This window comes from Schistocerca cancellata, chromosome 10 (assembly GCF_023864275.1).
Source record: "Schistocerca cancellata isolate TAMUIC-IGC-003103 chromosome 10, iqSchCanc2.1, whole genome shotgun sequence".
Lineage (NCBI taxonomy): Eukaryota > Metazoa > Arthropoda > Insecta > Orthoptera > Acrididae > Schistocerca > Schistocerca cancellata.
Window position 1 is genome coordinate 21238265 of NC_064635.1, and position 15163 is coordinate 21253427.

Genomic DNA, 15163 nt, shown 5'->3' on the forward strand with positions numbered 1-15163 from the left:
CTAATTTATCATATTGTGTTTACTATACTCTGTGCACTGTGGGTCAGAAGACAACATAAAATTCTATTACGGAGTTATAGACAGAGTGAAGAAACAGTTTTATGTTCCACTTTTTTTAAAAATTATCTGTTCTCTTATGATTGCATTTCACATTCTGATTTTAATGGCAAACTGTTTCCTTCATAATTTGGCTTTCTTTTCAGTCTTATGTGAAGTGGTTTTACATTGCAGTGTAAGAGCTGCAACTCTTTCCAGTTGGCTGTCATGAAACCTAACAAATTAATGGTTATGTTGTGTGTTTGGGTCTTCAGTCCAAAGACTGGTTTGATGCAGCTTTCTATGCTACTCTATCCTGTGCAAGCCTCTTCATCTCAGAGTAACAGCTGCAACTTATATCCTTCTGAATCTGCTTACTGTATTCATCCTCCAGTCTTCTATGATTTTGACCCTTAACACTTCCCTCCAGTACTCAATTGGTGAACCCTTGATGTCTTAGAATATGTACTACCAACTGATCCCTTCTTCTGGTCAGGTTGTGGCCACAGGATATCTCTGCTCCCCAATTCTATTCAGTACCTCCTCATTAGCTATGTGATCTACTCATCTGATCTTCAGCATTCTGCTACAGCACCTCACTTCAAAAGCTTCTATTCTTGTCTAAACTTTTGATCATCCACATTTCACTTTCATACTACATGGCTACACTGCATATAAATACTTTCAGAAAAGTTTTCCTGGTATTTAAATCTATACTCGACATTAACAAATTTCACTTCTTCAGGAATGCTTTTCTAGCAATTTCCAGTCTACCTTGTTGTAGGACAGTCTCTATTTTAATTAGTGGTTAGCCTTCATTTATTATGTTTTCTACTCATAAGATTAGTAATTCTCCACATCCATGTAAGAAGTAACATCATTTTTGTCATTTAGTAATGCGTAGTACTTACGTTGTAAGGCTACCCACCAGGTTAGCTGAGAGCGCTAATGCGCTGCTTCCTGGACTCAGGTAGGCGTGCCGGCCCTGGATCGAATCCGCCCAGCGGCTTAACGATGGAGGCCGGTGGCCGGTCAGCCTGGATGTGGTTTTTAGGCGGTTTTCCACATCCAACTAGGTGAATAATGGGCTGGTCCCCACGTCCCGCCTCAGTTACCCGGCTCGTAGACATCTGAACGCATTCGCACTATTCCATGGATTACACAGACAGGTGGGGTACACTGATTCCGTCCCGGGGGGTACGGGGTGGCACCTGGATGGGCATCCGGCCACCCCTTAAATTAACCTTGCCAAATCCGATTAACCATGCCGACACTGCATCATTGCGGGAAAATGGCACAAGCAAAAGAAAGAAAAGAAAGACTCACGTTGTAAGGCTCTAAAGCAACTGTTCTGTTCTTTTTTGTTTGAAGTGTTTTCCAAGTTTGTACCAAATTTTAGTTCACTGTGAATACCAGTACTCACATTTTCATACGTCCGCCCCCTGTAGCTGAGTGGTCAGCGCGACGGACTGTCAATCCTAAGGGCCCGGGTTCAATTCCCGGCTGGGTCGGAGATTTTCTCCGCTCAGGGACTGGGTGTTGTGTTGTCCTAATCATCATCATTTCATCCCCATCAACGTGCAAGTCGCCGAAGTGGCATCAAATCGAAAGACTTGCAGCCAGCGAGCGGCTACCCGACAGGAGGCCCTCGTCACACGCCATTATTATTATTTATTATTATACAGTTTCATACAACAAGTAATGAAAAATAAGCAAATGTTATTTTCATTCTAACCAGTGTCTTTACAGTTGCAAATGATTATGCTATCCACATAGCTACCAATGAATTCATTAATTAGCAATGATAATTTTATACTTCATTAATTAGCAATGATAATTTTATACTTAACAGCTCTCAGAAATCTCCAAGGTGATTTTTAGGAATGATTCTGTCATATTGCTTTAGGAAATTTTTGTCCAGAATTAGAGGGCCAATCTGGAAGGTCCCCTTGTCATATAGTTATCAAAAATCGTTCAGAAAATCAGTGGATTTTGATCAAGGAATAGAGGAAGCTGGGTTTAGTAGATAGACCACAGTGGACCATGTAGAAGTCATCACAGTATTATAGATGGACTAATGAGTACAAATTATGGGATTTCCTGCAATTCATGGAGCTTGATGAAGCTTTTAATTTCAACATAATGTATACTAACAACCCTCAAGAAACTAACAATTAATGGAACCTGTGTAAGTATGCAGAGGAATATGTGCAGGGCAGTTCAGAATGAATTTGCTGATTAGAAATTACTTTAACAATTTAATGCAGTGATACATCAGTAACAATTACAGAGAATGTAAAAGAAATTTTAGAAAACCGTACCTGCTTCTTAGGTGTTAGACTCGTACATCATGCCACTTGCTCACACAGACCACATCTAAAAAATTATTCCATTGCACACTGTACATCCTGAAGTGTATGTGAAATTGTAAGCACATTATAAATGCACATTTTTGAGATTTCTAAGAGTTTTCAGCAAAGGAGACAAATGCCATAGATCCTTCACAGACCACCACCAAATGAAATCTGTGGTCTGGTTTAAGGCCCAAGTGGCTGGTTGGGGGGGGTGGTAAGCAGATCAGAACAGGGCAGCGGGAGGGGAGGGTGGCAGAATATGTACAGGAAGCATGTAATAGTTACTAGTGAAAACAACCCATTTCCAAACACGCTAGATTTAGATTTATTTTTGAAGGCTTTACCGATAGCCTGAGGAACAGCAGGGGGAGGAGGAGGAGGGAGGGTTAAATCGTGTGTTGCTTGTCTGGAAAAATGTTCTCAGGCCAACTCTATCCGAGAGGGTCAGGTCAAAAGTGTCTAAACTTCCATTCCCCAAGGTAGGGTGCTCCTTCTTGCTGGAAAATATAAACCTTATTAAGCTGTGGTGTCAATTATTGCTAAACATGTCCAGGTAAAAATTCGTTGAAACTCACTGAAGAAAAATGAGCCATACAGGTTTTGTGCTGCAAATTAATTTGTCTATATTGTCTCAAAATATGGAGGAAGCAGGTTCTTGAAATATTTATAGAGATAACATAGATATTGGCCAAATACTGAATGAAAAGATGAAGAATTGTACTTCAGGAAAATGCGTAATGTAGAACTAAATATTCTGCACCAAGAATTGGTCGTACAGTGCCAGTTGACACACATTGTCAAATTGTGGTGACCAATTTAGGGTATCCAATTATACAGTGCGATGGGTTTTGTATGTTGTTGCCAGTCTCGAGACTGAATTACAAATAGTCTGCCTACGTAGTATAGTGGTGTTAAGAAGTGAATTTCACGGAAAAACACAATTTCGATAGCATTATTGACAGATGCCAAGCAAGGCCACTATAGTTGCCACTGTTGGAAAGGTAGCATACTGTCATGCTAAATGTGCTGAAAAGTTGCCCATGTGCGGAATGAGCTAGTGACAGAAATGACAGTGCCGTGTTTATGCGGACTCTGTGTGTTAACAGTTGTCTGCAGGTGTCGAGGTCAGTGTGACACACAGCTGGAGTGGTAGTTGTACAGACCAACAGTGTTTCGCAAAAAGAATGTCTTCCCACCAGGAATTTCAGTTTGAGTTCACGGAGCATTTCCATAATATTTGCTTGTTGATCAAACCTACGAATAACAAATCTAGCAGCATACCACTGAATTGCTGTGATGTCTTCATTTAACCCAATCAGGTGAGCATCTCAAACATTCGAGCAGTACTCAAGAATGGGCTGTACAAGTGTTCTGTATGTTGCCGCCTTTATTAATGAGTTTGCACATACATAGAATTGTCCCAGTAAGTGGAAGTCAGCCATACGCCTTCCCTACTACCAACTTGATGTGCTCGCTCCATTTCATATCACTTTGCAGTGTATGCCTAGACATCTAATTGACATGACTAGGTCAATCAGCATACCACAAATACTGTATACAAGCACTATAGGATTGTTTTTACTACTCATCTACATTGGCTTCCATTTTTCTACATTTAGAGCCAGATGCCATTCATCACACCAAATGTCGTCTTGTGTCGTCCTATAGCCACTCAAAAATTGTGCTTTCCTGTATGCTACAGTGTCATCAGCAAACAGATGCAGATTGCTGCTCACACTATCAGGACAAGAGCCGTCCCATCAGACTTGCAGCAGCCCTGATGATACAGTTGTGTATGCCCTCTTGTAGCCTTTAATAGTGCAATCTGTTACACTGGAGAAATCATTTGGTAAACTTCCACTTTTGTGGATGTTATTGGCAAGTACAGTCAATGTGTGTTTTGCACTGCCTCATAATGCCTTCGCCAGATCAGATATTCTATCTTTATCACTTTTTACATTAATAGCTCAAAATTCTTTGGTCTCTGAAATTTGTTGTCATCTTTTATTCCCATTCCACAGAAGTTAAATTTCGATGAAATCTTCTTGTTCTACAGATCCTACTTGCATACATCTTGGAATGTTAATGTTTTAGCTTATCAGTTACTCCTCCGTTGCTGACGGGTTTTCTGGGTTGTAAGATTATGGTTCATGAAAGTTTTTTGAAAGTGACATATTATCGAGGATAATCTCCAAAGACATTTCATCTAGAACTTCGTTATATGTTGGAAACATTTTTTTTTTTATGGACCATTACCATACAACGTAGAAGATCCACTGGCAATTTGCACAGCTGGTTGTGAAAGTCTTCATTGTATGATCAGTGACTACTCGACCTTGTTAGTTTATTATGATGCCACTGCATGTGTTTGTTCTTCCATGTCTCCTGCCTTGTTCTTGCACATTTTGGTTCATCGTATCATACCTTACTCATTTTAAAAATTATGTTATTTCTTTACATAGCTTGTATACATACTTTCCTCTGGCTTTGTCTGCGTCCTTTCTGTATTCTTTGTCATATACATTCTCTCCCTTTGTTACAGCATCGTGAGTACTGCCTGTGTTACCCATGATTACATAGTATTATTTTAATCTGCCCCACCTCATCATTAGGATCTCCATAATTTGTCCCCAAATGTTTCACTGTTACCTCCCTTGCTACTTACTTCGAAGAATGTGGATTTTATTCTCTGTTTAGTGATTTTAGCTGTATTCAGTAACTATATTTTTTTAAATCGTACATTTCTTATTTTCTGTCACTTAAATAGTGATATAACATAACACAGATTATGTTAAAATTCTGCATAATAATGTTGCTGTGAAATGTAAACATGTACATTTTATTTCGTGATCATTGCAATGATTCATTACCTTCCACAAATAAATGACTCAAAATTCTTTTTATGACACTTTGTTCCAGATGGTGTAAAAGTTTCACTCACTAGAAGTCTATGAAGGTGGCATTCCTCATTAGACACCCAAGTTCCTGACAGACTAGCAACAAATAATACACTGAAGATGAGTAGTTCTGAAGAGGTGTCCTGGATCTCATGGTTTTGTGGCTTGAGGGGCAATGAGTTCTTCTGTGAGGTGGACGAGGATTACATTCAGGACAAATTCAATCTGACTGGCTTGAATGAGCAGGTGCCCCATTATCGACAGGCTCTAGACATGATACTCGACCTCGAGCCAGATGATGAGCTGGACGACAATCCGAACCAGTCGGATCTGATTGAGCAGGCGGCGGAGATGCTGTACGGCCTCATACATGCTCGGTACATATTGACCAATCGGGGGATTGGCCAGATGATCGAGAAATACCAGTCAGGAGATTTTGGCCACTGCCCGCGGGTGTACTGTGAGAGTCAACCTATGTTGCCTATCGGATTGTCAGACATACCTGGGGAGGCTATGGTCAAGACATACTGCCCCAAGTGCATGGATGTTTACACACCGAAGTCATCACGTCACCACCACACAGACGGAGCTTATTTTGGCACTGGTTTTCCTCATATGCTTTTCATGGTGCATCCAGAATACCGACCGAAGCGTCCCGTTAATCAGTTTGTTCCCCGTCTGTATGGCTTCAAGATTCATCCACTTGCGTATCAGATCCAGCAACAGGCAGCCAGCAATTTCAAAACCCCACTTCGTGCTATGAATTACAACAATGGCAAACGCTAATATTGTTTGACATTTTGGATGTTGTTTAGTTTTAAGATCAACATTTAATAGATGTTTCTCCTATGTATTTATAGTTTAGTGTCACATAGGCTACGTAATTGTAGTACATGCATGATGCATTGTATGACTGTTCCTTTGAGGGAGCTTGGCAGTTGTCTTTGTTGCTGGAATTTCTGTGTAGGTTGTTTATTATATTTAGTTGTGGATGTTTACTTCTTCAGTAACAAGTTCTTTATTACATGTATTCCTCTATGAACTGAGTATTTGACATTTAAGTGGGAAATTAGCATTTTCTTCTCCATGCACCCTGTTACTTAAAACTTTCTATATTCTTTCTGTGAACTCCCCTACAGTTTGCTGTCAAGAGAAAAAATGTTTGCGTGTTTCACACAAAAAGAACATTAGCCATATCATATGTCACGGTGCTAGATATTTATTCTGATCATAGTTTGTTGTAATCGGAGAAAATTGCTGTTATGATGGTAGAATTGTTTAATGTAGGTACAAAAAAGATGTTTTTACTAGTTTAACATTTTTCAGAATTTCTGATAGTCACTTGTTACGTGCCATTGTTTGAAGGATCGTGATATACAAACTGTGGATGTAATGTGGAGTACCTCACAGTTTAAATAAGAGGGGGGTTGCACAACAAATTACCATGAAAGGAGGGGGGGTAGATATATCAAGTTTAGAGTGTAATTTTAATGATTTTTTAACTTCATGTATCGTCTATAACATATTGATAAAATGACAGTAGTGTGATTGTTCTAATCAACAATTACTGCTGTGTCAGTGTACATGTAGAAGTAATTAATGCATACTTATTCCGGCCTGTTGAAATTATTGTCTTTTAGAAATGGAAGCCTAGAAAATATTGATCATTGCAGTCTTTTCAGTGAAGCAGCTAATTTAAGAAAGATTGCGCGAAATACCGGGATGGACCGATGTTTACTGATGGTAAAATACAGCTTGTAATCTGTGGTTTCTGATTAAATCAGACTGCCTTAACGTAAAAGGCCTAATAAGCTGACGTACCATGTTTCCCCTTTTATAACAACTACCCCTTCGATTTGGACCAAGATCTCGTGAGCTCTGCCTGCATTGCACAGTTACTTAGATGAGATGTGTATAATATTCACTACATAGTGAACGGTATGTGGAATGAAACAAATAATGTAGATCAAATGGACTGTTAATGATAACAGATCATTTACAGTTACAAAACAGTGTGACTTTTCACCAAACAGTCAATAATTTTGATCTGATTAGTTCAGATTCAGTTGACATGAAAGTGTCAACAGTTGGTTCAAATTGAGTTGACATGGAAGTGGTGGAGATTCGAAAGCTATTGTGTTTAATTTTTTCACGTGTAATTATTCTGAAAACATGATGCATTCACAGTCATTATGACAACTGGGAACTTATTCAGGTATCATACGCATACAGTAACTTTTTTGAATTTTTGGTAAGATTTATTTAGTATACCAATAACTAGTTTTCAAGTGACTGCAGGCTCATCATCAGACAGTGGACCATGTGCAGCTAGATGCTATGGTCGTGGCAATTGCAATGCCTTGTGGAATCACTGGCAAATTTATTCTGATGATGTACATTTTGCATGTCACACACACACACACACACACACACACACACACACACACACACACACACACCTTTTGTGATTAGCAAATTGTTATTAGAAAGTAAGTTATTGTCTTGAATCTGACTATCCAAACACCAAAGTCGGTCAGTGTTGTGCAAAACTAACTTGTTACTCTCGCGTAAATTAATAGTAGTATCATCATAACATTACGATATTCTTTGTAATGACAAAAACATGTTTTTTGGTTTTGCAGTTTTATTTATAACTCACTGTTAAAAATGTTGTGTGTCATTATGATTATCTATTTACAATTTAATGGTCTGGAGAAGTAAACTGAACTGAGATGATTATACAAAGACACAATGTTTTAATGTCACAGTGTTTATATAAGCCAAAGGGGAATAAGTAGAAAAACTGCAGAGCTAATAAAAAAGGTTTTTCTTGTCTATATAATGATAAAATGTACTTGTTAATAAAAATTCCATTTTGTATTGTATTACCTAAGTTTTATTTCTTCAAAAATGACTTTTTGTTATTGATGCACCTTTCAGATGAAAGTGAAAACTGTTTCTGAATGTAGCAATTATTAAAATTTTAAGAGAATACCAAAATTGCAAAGTTGTGAAATAACCGCAAAGGAGGATTTCTCCAAATTTAAATTCAGTTATTCTTACTATCCTGTTTATACAGTGAATAGTCTCATTTTATTTCATTGATTTTTCCTCTTGTCCTTTTCCCTTATATTTTCCTTACCGTATTTACTCGAATCTAAGCCGCACTTTTTTTCCAGTTTTCGTAATCCAAAAAACCGCCTGCAGCTTAGAATCAAGTGCAAAGCAAGCGGAAGTTATGAAAAATGTATTTACTCGAATCTAAGCCGCACTTTTTTTCCAGTTTTCGTAATCCAAAAAACTGCCTGCGGCTTAGAATCAAGTGCAAAGCAAGCGGAAGTTATGAAAAATGTTGGTACGTGCCGGCACAACTAACTTCTGCCGTCGAATATATGTAGTGCTACGCAGGCATGCTTTGTAGGCACAAAGATAAATACTGGCGCCAAAACCTCTGCGTCAGTAAATAAATTTTAAAAAAAGTGGAAGACGAGCTTTTTTTCTCCGCCGCGAGTTTCGACCACTGCATTTTCATACATTATCCAACGAAGTAAATACAAATTCCGTATTGTTAAATTTCGAATGTAGCACAATTTCAGTGTATTACGAAAATCTGACTGGCAAGACTGTTCGGGATGTTTGTCAATATGGCCAACTCTACGTTCTGAATTTTTTCCTATCTGTGAGAAGAAATGGTTGCTAATAGGAACCTGATGAAATATGAATCACATACAGTATTCTCTTCACCATAAGAATAATACGAATATAAACATTTTGCCATGTATTCTTTCGTGTTTGCTGCTATCTCATTTAAATCCTGTCTGCCTAATAAACTACGAAACTAGAGTGAGACAACAGCAAACGCGGAAGAATATACGTATCGTGTCATGTTTATTTTCGTATTATTCTTACAGTCAGAAATGAAGCACGGCAAGTGACTAGATTTTTAAATCTAAGATGACTCTAATTTCTGTGCAGAATTTGATGTAATAAAGAAGCGGCCGCAAAGATTTTCAAACCGAGAAAAATTTTCGCCTAACTCTCGTTCAGAACATGTTCTATCATACACAGTCTATTATTTGATTCTTGTTGATCATTATCAAAGAAAGCAGCAGTGTAAGTAACAACAAATAGCAGTCTCTTGCCATTGTTACGCTAATGAGACGATTCCTCTCTTTCTTTTTTTAATTGTACGCGGCGGTAGCGCGCACAAAATCAAGCCATGCCGCGAGCCCCGACAGGCCGTAAACACGCACTATCAGAATGCGACAAACAATGCATGACACAGTGCAGTAATGCATTTTCAACTTAAGAGTGACACAAACATCTATAACAAAGAAAACGGCATTTATCAGATCAAAGCAAAATAAGCAATCTATTCAAACCAGATGAAGCACGTGAAAAAGGAAGGGTACCCGTATAAATATGGACGGAGCGCCTGACGCATAGCAATGGCTACGTGGTAAAGCTTAACTGCTAAGCTTACGACGCGAACCAAACTACTGTAGCTGTATCGTCATTCATTCGACCTAAATTGTGTCTCATATTACAATGGGCCAACTTCGCTCTCCCCTTGAATTTCGAGTCTCAAATTTGAGGTGCGGCTTAGATTCGGGAATTTTTTTTTCCCTTTATTTCGAGTCTCATTTTTCAGGTGCGGCTTAGATTCAAGTAAATATGGTAATTGAGAATCTTATCTGATGATCCTACTAGAGTACTGAATAATTCTATCCCTCCCAACATTTTTCTAGCTATTTGCAAGATCAAGATGCTCTGTACTCTCATTCTGTGTATGCCTCCCGGAATCTGAAGCTTATCTTTGTTAAATATCTTTAATAAGCACACAAGTGCATCTATCTTCCTTAACAGTGAAATAAATCTGCTACGTTTAACAGTTACTTCTAATTATAAGTGTTTATAAATGCCTGGTTTATAAATTTTGTTTATTATACTGATTTGAGTTGCATAATAGCAGAAAAAAATTGGAACTGTTGTGTTGTATATTTTTAGCCGGGTGTCAGATAAGAAAAACACACGAAGAAGAGTCTGGTATCTTCTGTTAAGTGAGTGAGTTGGTGGCTCACATTCAGTATAACTAAACGTTCAAGATTTGTCTATAAATATTTATAGTAAGTCAAATGTTTCCAAAGACAAATATTTACATAGCAAGTTTATGGCAGAATTTTATTTGATTATTATTTTCAGCCAAAATATTAAAACATGGAAAACTACTATCAGCTTCATATTACTTTTAACTCTATTTATTAGTTTGTGTATTTCTGTTATAAAATTGGAAAATATTGGTCTGTCCTCAAGAGAATGCTTGTGAGGTTACAGTAATTTTAAATACATGACTAGTTTGTCTTTTCAGACTCCCCAAAATGCAGCCTAGTTTGATCAGACTTTTTTGTCTGTTTGAAATTGGATGTTAGATTTGTTGAATGCTCCCTGCATTCCTCACCTTCCTAAGGGATTTTCCCAGTGTATTTGACCAGTTTACATTTGGGTAGTACTTGTCAAATTCCTTTTCATTCTCTCACAACAGTTGCATTAGTTTGGTGAAAAAAATAATGTAAAAGGAGGAGGGGGAGGAGTAACACCTCGTAAAAAAACCTTGGTTCACCTGGCCCGGGTGATAGTACCTTGTGAGGGTCCCTTGCCAGGGATACGGCGAAGACCTCAACGGTAGGGAAGACGGAGATGAAGATCATCGGTACGGCGGAACTGGCGGAAGAGGCAAGCATTATCAACAAGATAAAGCATATTGAAAAGCCCAGACACGTCTGTGTGGCAACCACCGGTACTCTGGCCAGCGTCTGTTCACCATGTGAGGTGCGGCTGAACACCAAGCTCCAGGAACTAACAATCCCTGGTTCTAACTACCCAGCATTAGCTGGAACTTAATTACAAGCAGTATGATTCGTACAAGTAAAATTAATATTACCCCAGGTGGCCAATCCACTCGCCCTGTGGCGACAACCAAGCTATCGGATTCTGGGGAGCTTGGGCTCGTACGACAGAGAAAGTCGGAGTTCTCTAGTAAACGTCCACGAAAGTCCCATACATTTATTGGCACTTTTAACATTCAGACACTAATTCAGACAGGCAAACTTCATAATCTTACAACAGAACTCAACAAACAGAAAATTCAAATCCTTGCTCTCCAAGAGACCAGATTCACTGATTCAGAAACAATAGACTACAACAATTACCGTATCTTTAAAAGTAAAACAGACAAGAAAATTGGCAAAGGAGCTGCAATATTTGGCATGGCTTTTATTGTAAATAAGGACACCCTTGACTCTGTTATAGACATAAATCAAATCAGTAACAGACTAATGACCATGCGAATCAAGCACACCAACAAAATATATACATTTATTAATGTTCATGCACCTACCAACATTGCCAACAAAAAAGAACCGGAGAAGACAGAAAAATTTTGGGAAAAACTCTAAACTGAAATGTCCAAAATTCCAGAGGAGGATGTAAAAATTCTTCTAGGGGATTTCAATGCGCAAATTGGCAAAGAGAGGAAATATAAAAAAACAGTCGGTAATTACCCTGCACACAAATTCACAAACAAGAACGGCATGAGACTCATCGAGTTATGTCAGCAAAACAACCTAAAAATCGTGACAACATCACTTCGAAAAGACCCCAATAAACAAAAAACATGGAGATCACCAAACCTTCAGCTTGGTGAATTTCAAATAGACCATGTTGCGATCTCCTATGACTTCCAGAAAGAAATACACGACGTTCAAGTCCGCAGAGGGACAAATATAGATTCTGACCACTACCTTACCAGAGTTAAAATTAAATTCACTCCAAAAAGGAAACGCCAAAGGAAATCACCACTAATTCCCAAATTTGACTTGAAAAATATCAAGGAATCAGAAATTACAGAAGCATGGGATAAACAACCAACAAACAACTGGAAAGATTTCCGAACGAAAATTATACAGAAAGCAAGAGATTTGATTCCGTTAAAGAAAATATCCAAGCATCCATGGTGGAATTCGAATTGTGATAACGCATTAGAAGAGAGACAACAAGCCTTTTTAAATTACAATTGTGACAAATCAGAAACCACACAACAAACATTTTTCAAAGTGAGAAAACAAACAGCTAAAATACTTAGACAAACTAAAAGAAAATACCTTAATGAACAACTAAACACAATTGAAGAAAACTTTAAGAACCACAACACTCAAGATTTTTATAAAATATTCGCAAATCAAATCAAAGGATACACTCCACAAAATCTCTGCTTCCGGAAACAGAATGGAAAATTGGCACTAACTAACAAAGAAAATTGCCAAGAACTAGCTAAATATTTCTCACAACTCCTAAATTGCCCACAACCAAGTACAAGATTCCCCAGAGTACAACCAGAACACACGAATGAGACTTCACCACCACCATCTCAAGAAGAAATTTATAGTCACATTAGAAAACTCAAAAACAATAAATCATCGGGAGAAGATGGAATTGTAGCTGAACTACTGAAAAACCTTGGTCCAAATTCGTTAAAAGAGATCACTAGCATCATCCAAGAAATTTGGCAGACAGAAAATATCCCAGAGGAGTGGAAGTGTGCACTAATTCACCCATTGCACAAAAAGGGAGAGAGATCAGACGTAAACAACTACAGAGGCATTTCACTTTTACCAGTTACCTACAAAATTCTATCTGCATGTCTCCTAAAGAGGGCACAAGAACAACTAGAACATACAATTTCAGACTACCAAGCAGGCTTTCGTCCTAATAGATCATGCCCGGAACAGATATTCAACCTTAAAACTATTTTAAAGATTAAAGCAATCAGGTCAAAACCAATAATCTGCACATTCGTTGATTTCAAAAAGGCATACGATTCCATAGACAGACAGTCTCTATGTCACATTCTCGAAGAACGAGGCCTAGACACTAAAACCCGAAAACTAATTGAACAAACACTAACAGAAACCAAATCAAAAATTAAATTCAGAGGGGAAATTTCGGAACCATTCTCAATTAAAACAGGAGTAAGACAAGGAGATGGGATCTCACCACTATTATTCAATATAGTTTTGGACAAAGTTATGAAAGAGTGGGAAGTAACACTAAGGAAACAAAGCTTGTGGAAGCCAATTGAACTAGGAAGAGGTAAAGGAAAATTGAACATCCCTTATTTAGCGTTTGCAGATGACTTGGCAATTATAACTGACAGTGAAGAAACAGCAGTAAAACAAATTGAGACACTTAAAGAATGTGCTGAGAAAGTTGGCCTGCAAATCTCCTTTGAGAAGACAGAATTCATCTGCTCAAAATTAGATATTTCGAAACTAAAAACAAAGTATGGTGAAATAACTAGAGTCAAGCACTTTAAGTATCTCGGTGAAGTTATTGAACCAACAGGACTTGAGAAAATAGCACAAAAAAACCGATTACAGAAAATCAAGAAAGCATTCGGACTTATTCAAAATATATATAACAAGAAATGTCTATCAAAAGGCACTAAAATCAGACACTACAACACAGTCATCAAACCAACAGTCACATATGCAAGTGAAACACTCCCTGAATAGAAAATTAGATTTACACGAAATTAAGAAAGTAGAGAGAAAAATTATTAGAAAAATCCTAGGACCACGATACACACAAGATGGATACAGGCTGCAGACTACCGAGACAACCGAAAAAATATCAAACATCGAGGCAGATATCAGGAAGAGGCGGATGAAGTTTTATGGACATATAGACAGATTACCTGGAAACAGGTTAACTAAACGTCTATTGGACTATATGACATCACTTAAGGCAACAATACCCTGGGTAACTGAAGTTAAGAAGGATTTGAAAAAGGCAAAAATTGACATAACAAACACATCAGACCGGGATACATTCAGAAGAAAAATCGACAAGTGGAAGTTTACTCCAGAGACGGAATCTAAACCTTTCCGACCAAAGTGGACCGAAGAAAGGAAGAAGGCCTTTGGGGAGGCAATGAAGAAATACTGGGAAAATAAGAAGAACATTAAGAAATGTTAATCACCTGCTTATCGTTCTCCCATGGGGACATTCGCTAATAATAATAATAATAAAATAAAGTATAAATCTCATTGTCGATTATTGCACTAAACACAGAATCCTTTGGGTTTAAAAAAAAATATATATATAAGTATAGTATCTATGCAAACTGTGTAGCGACTACAAGCCTGGAATATTACAACTAGTGTAACAGTGGGAATGTTGAGTTTTGGAAACCAAAGTCCCTTTTAGGAACCAGAAGGAGAATAGTTTGTAGTATTCTCGTTGTGTCTCAGAGTTTAGATTTACTTCAAGCAATGAATACTAAATATTATTCTGTTTTTCTTCAGTCACTGTTAACTGTAAATTGCATGATTTATGCCGGAAGGAATGGCATAAGACAATTTCTACTGTTCTTAAATGATTGTTCTGACATATATATGAATATAATAGAGGGAAACATTCCACGTGGGAAAAATATATCTAAAAAGAAAGATGATGAGACTTACCAAACAAAAGCGCTGGCAGGTCGATAGACACACACACAACATACACACAAAATTCTAGCTTTCGCAACCAACGGTTGCCTCATCAGGAGAGAGGGAAAGACGAAAGGATTCTGAATGTGGCTCTCCAGCAGGGATACGACTTCCTCAAATCCTGCTCTGAAATGAGATCCATCCTTCATGAAATCCTCCCCACTCCACCAAGAATGTCTTTCCGCCGTCTACCTAACCTTCGTAACCTCTTAGTTCATCCCTATGAAATCCCCAGACCACCTTCCCTACCCTCTGGCTCCTACCCTTGTAACCGCCCCCGGTGTAAAACCTGTCCCATGCACCCTCCCACCACCACCTACTCCAG

At 38.1% G+C, this 15163-nt stretch overlaps 1 protein-coding gene across 1 annotated transcript in view; it reads left to right on the forward strand.

Annotated features, from left to right (window-relative positions):
- LOC126106814 (casein kinase II subunit beta) overlaps positions 1-8172 on the forward strand; it is a 35399-nt gene extending 27227 nt beyond the window's left edge. Inside the window, exon 2 of the mRNA XM_049913208.1 lies at positions 5310-8172. Coding sequence (XP_049769165.1) covers positions 5408-6073 — 666 coding nt within the window. The 5' untranslated portion in view covers positions 5310-5407 and the 3' untranslated portion in view covers positions 6074-8172. The remainder of the gene's footprint in view (positions 1-5309) is intronic.
- The last annotated feature ends 6991 nt before the right edge of the window (positions 8173-15163 follow it).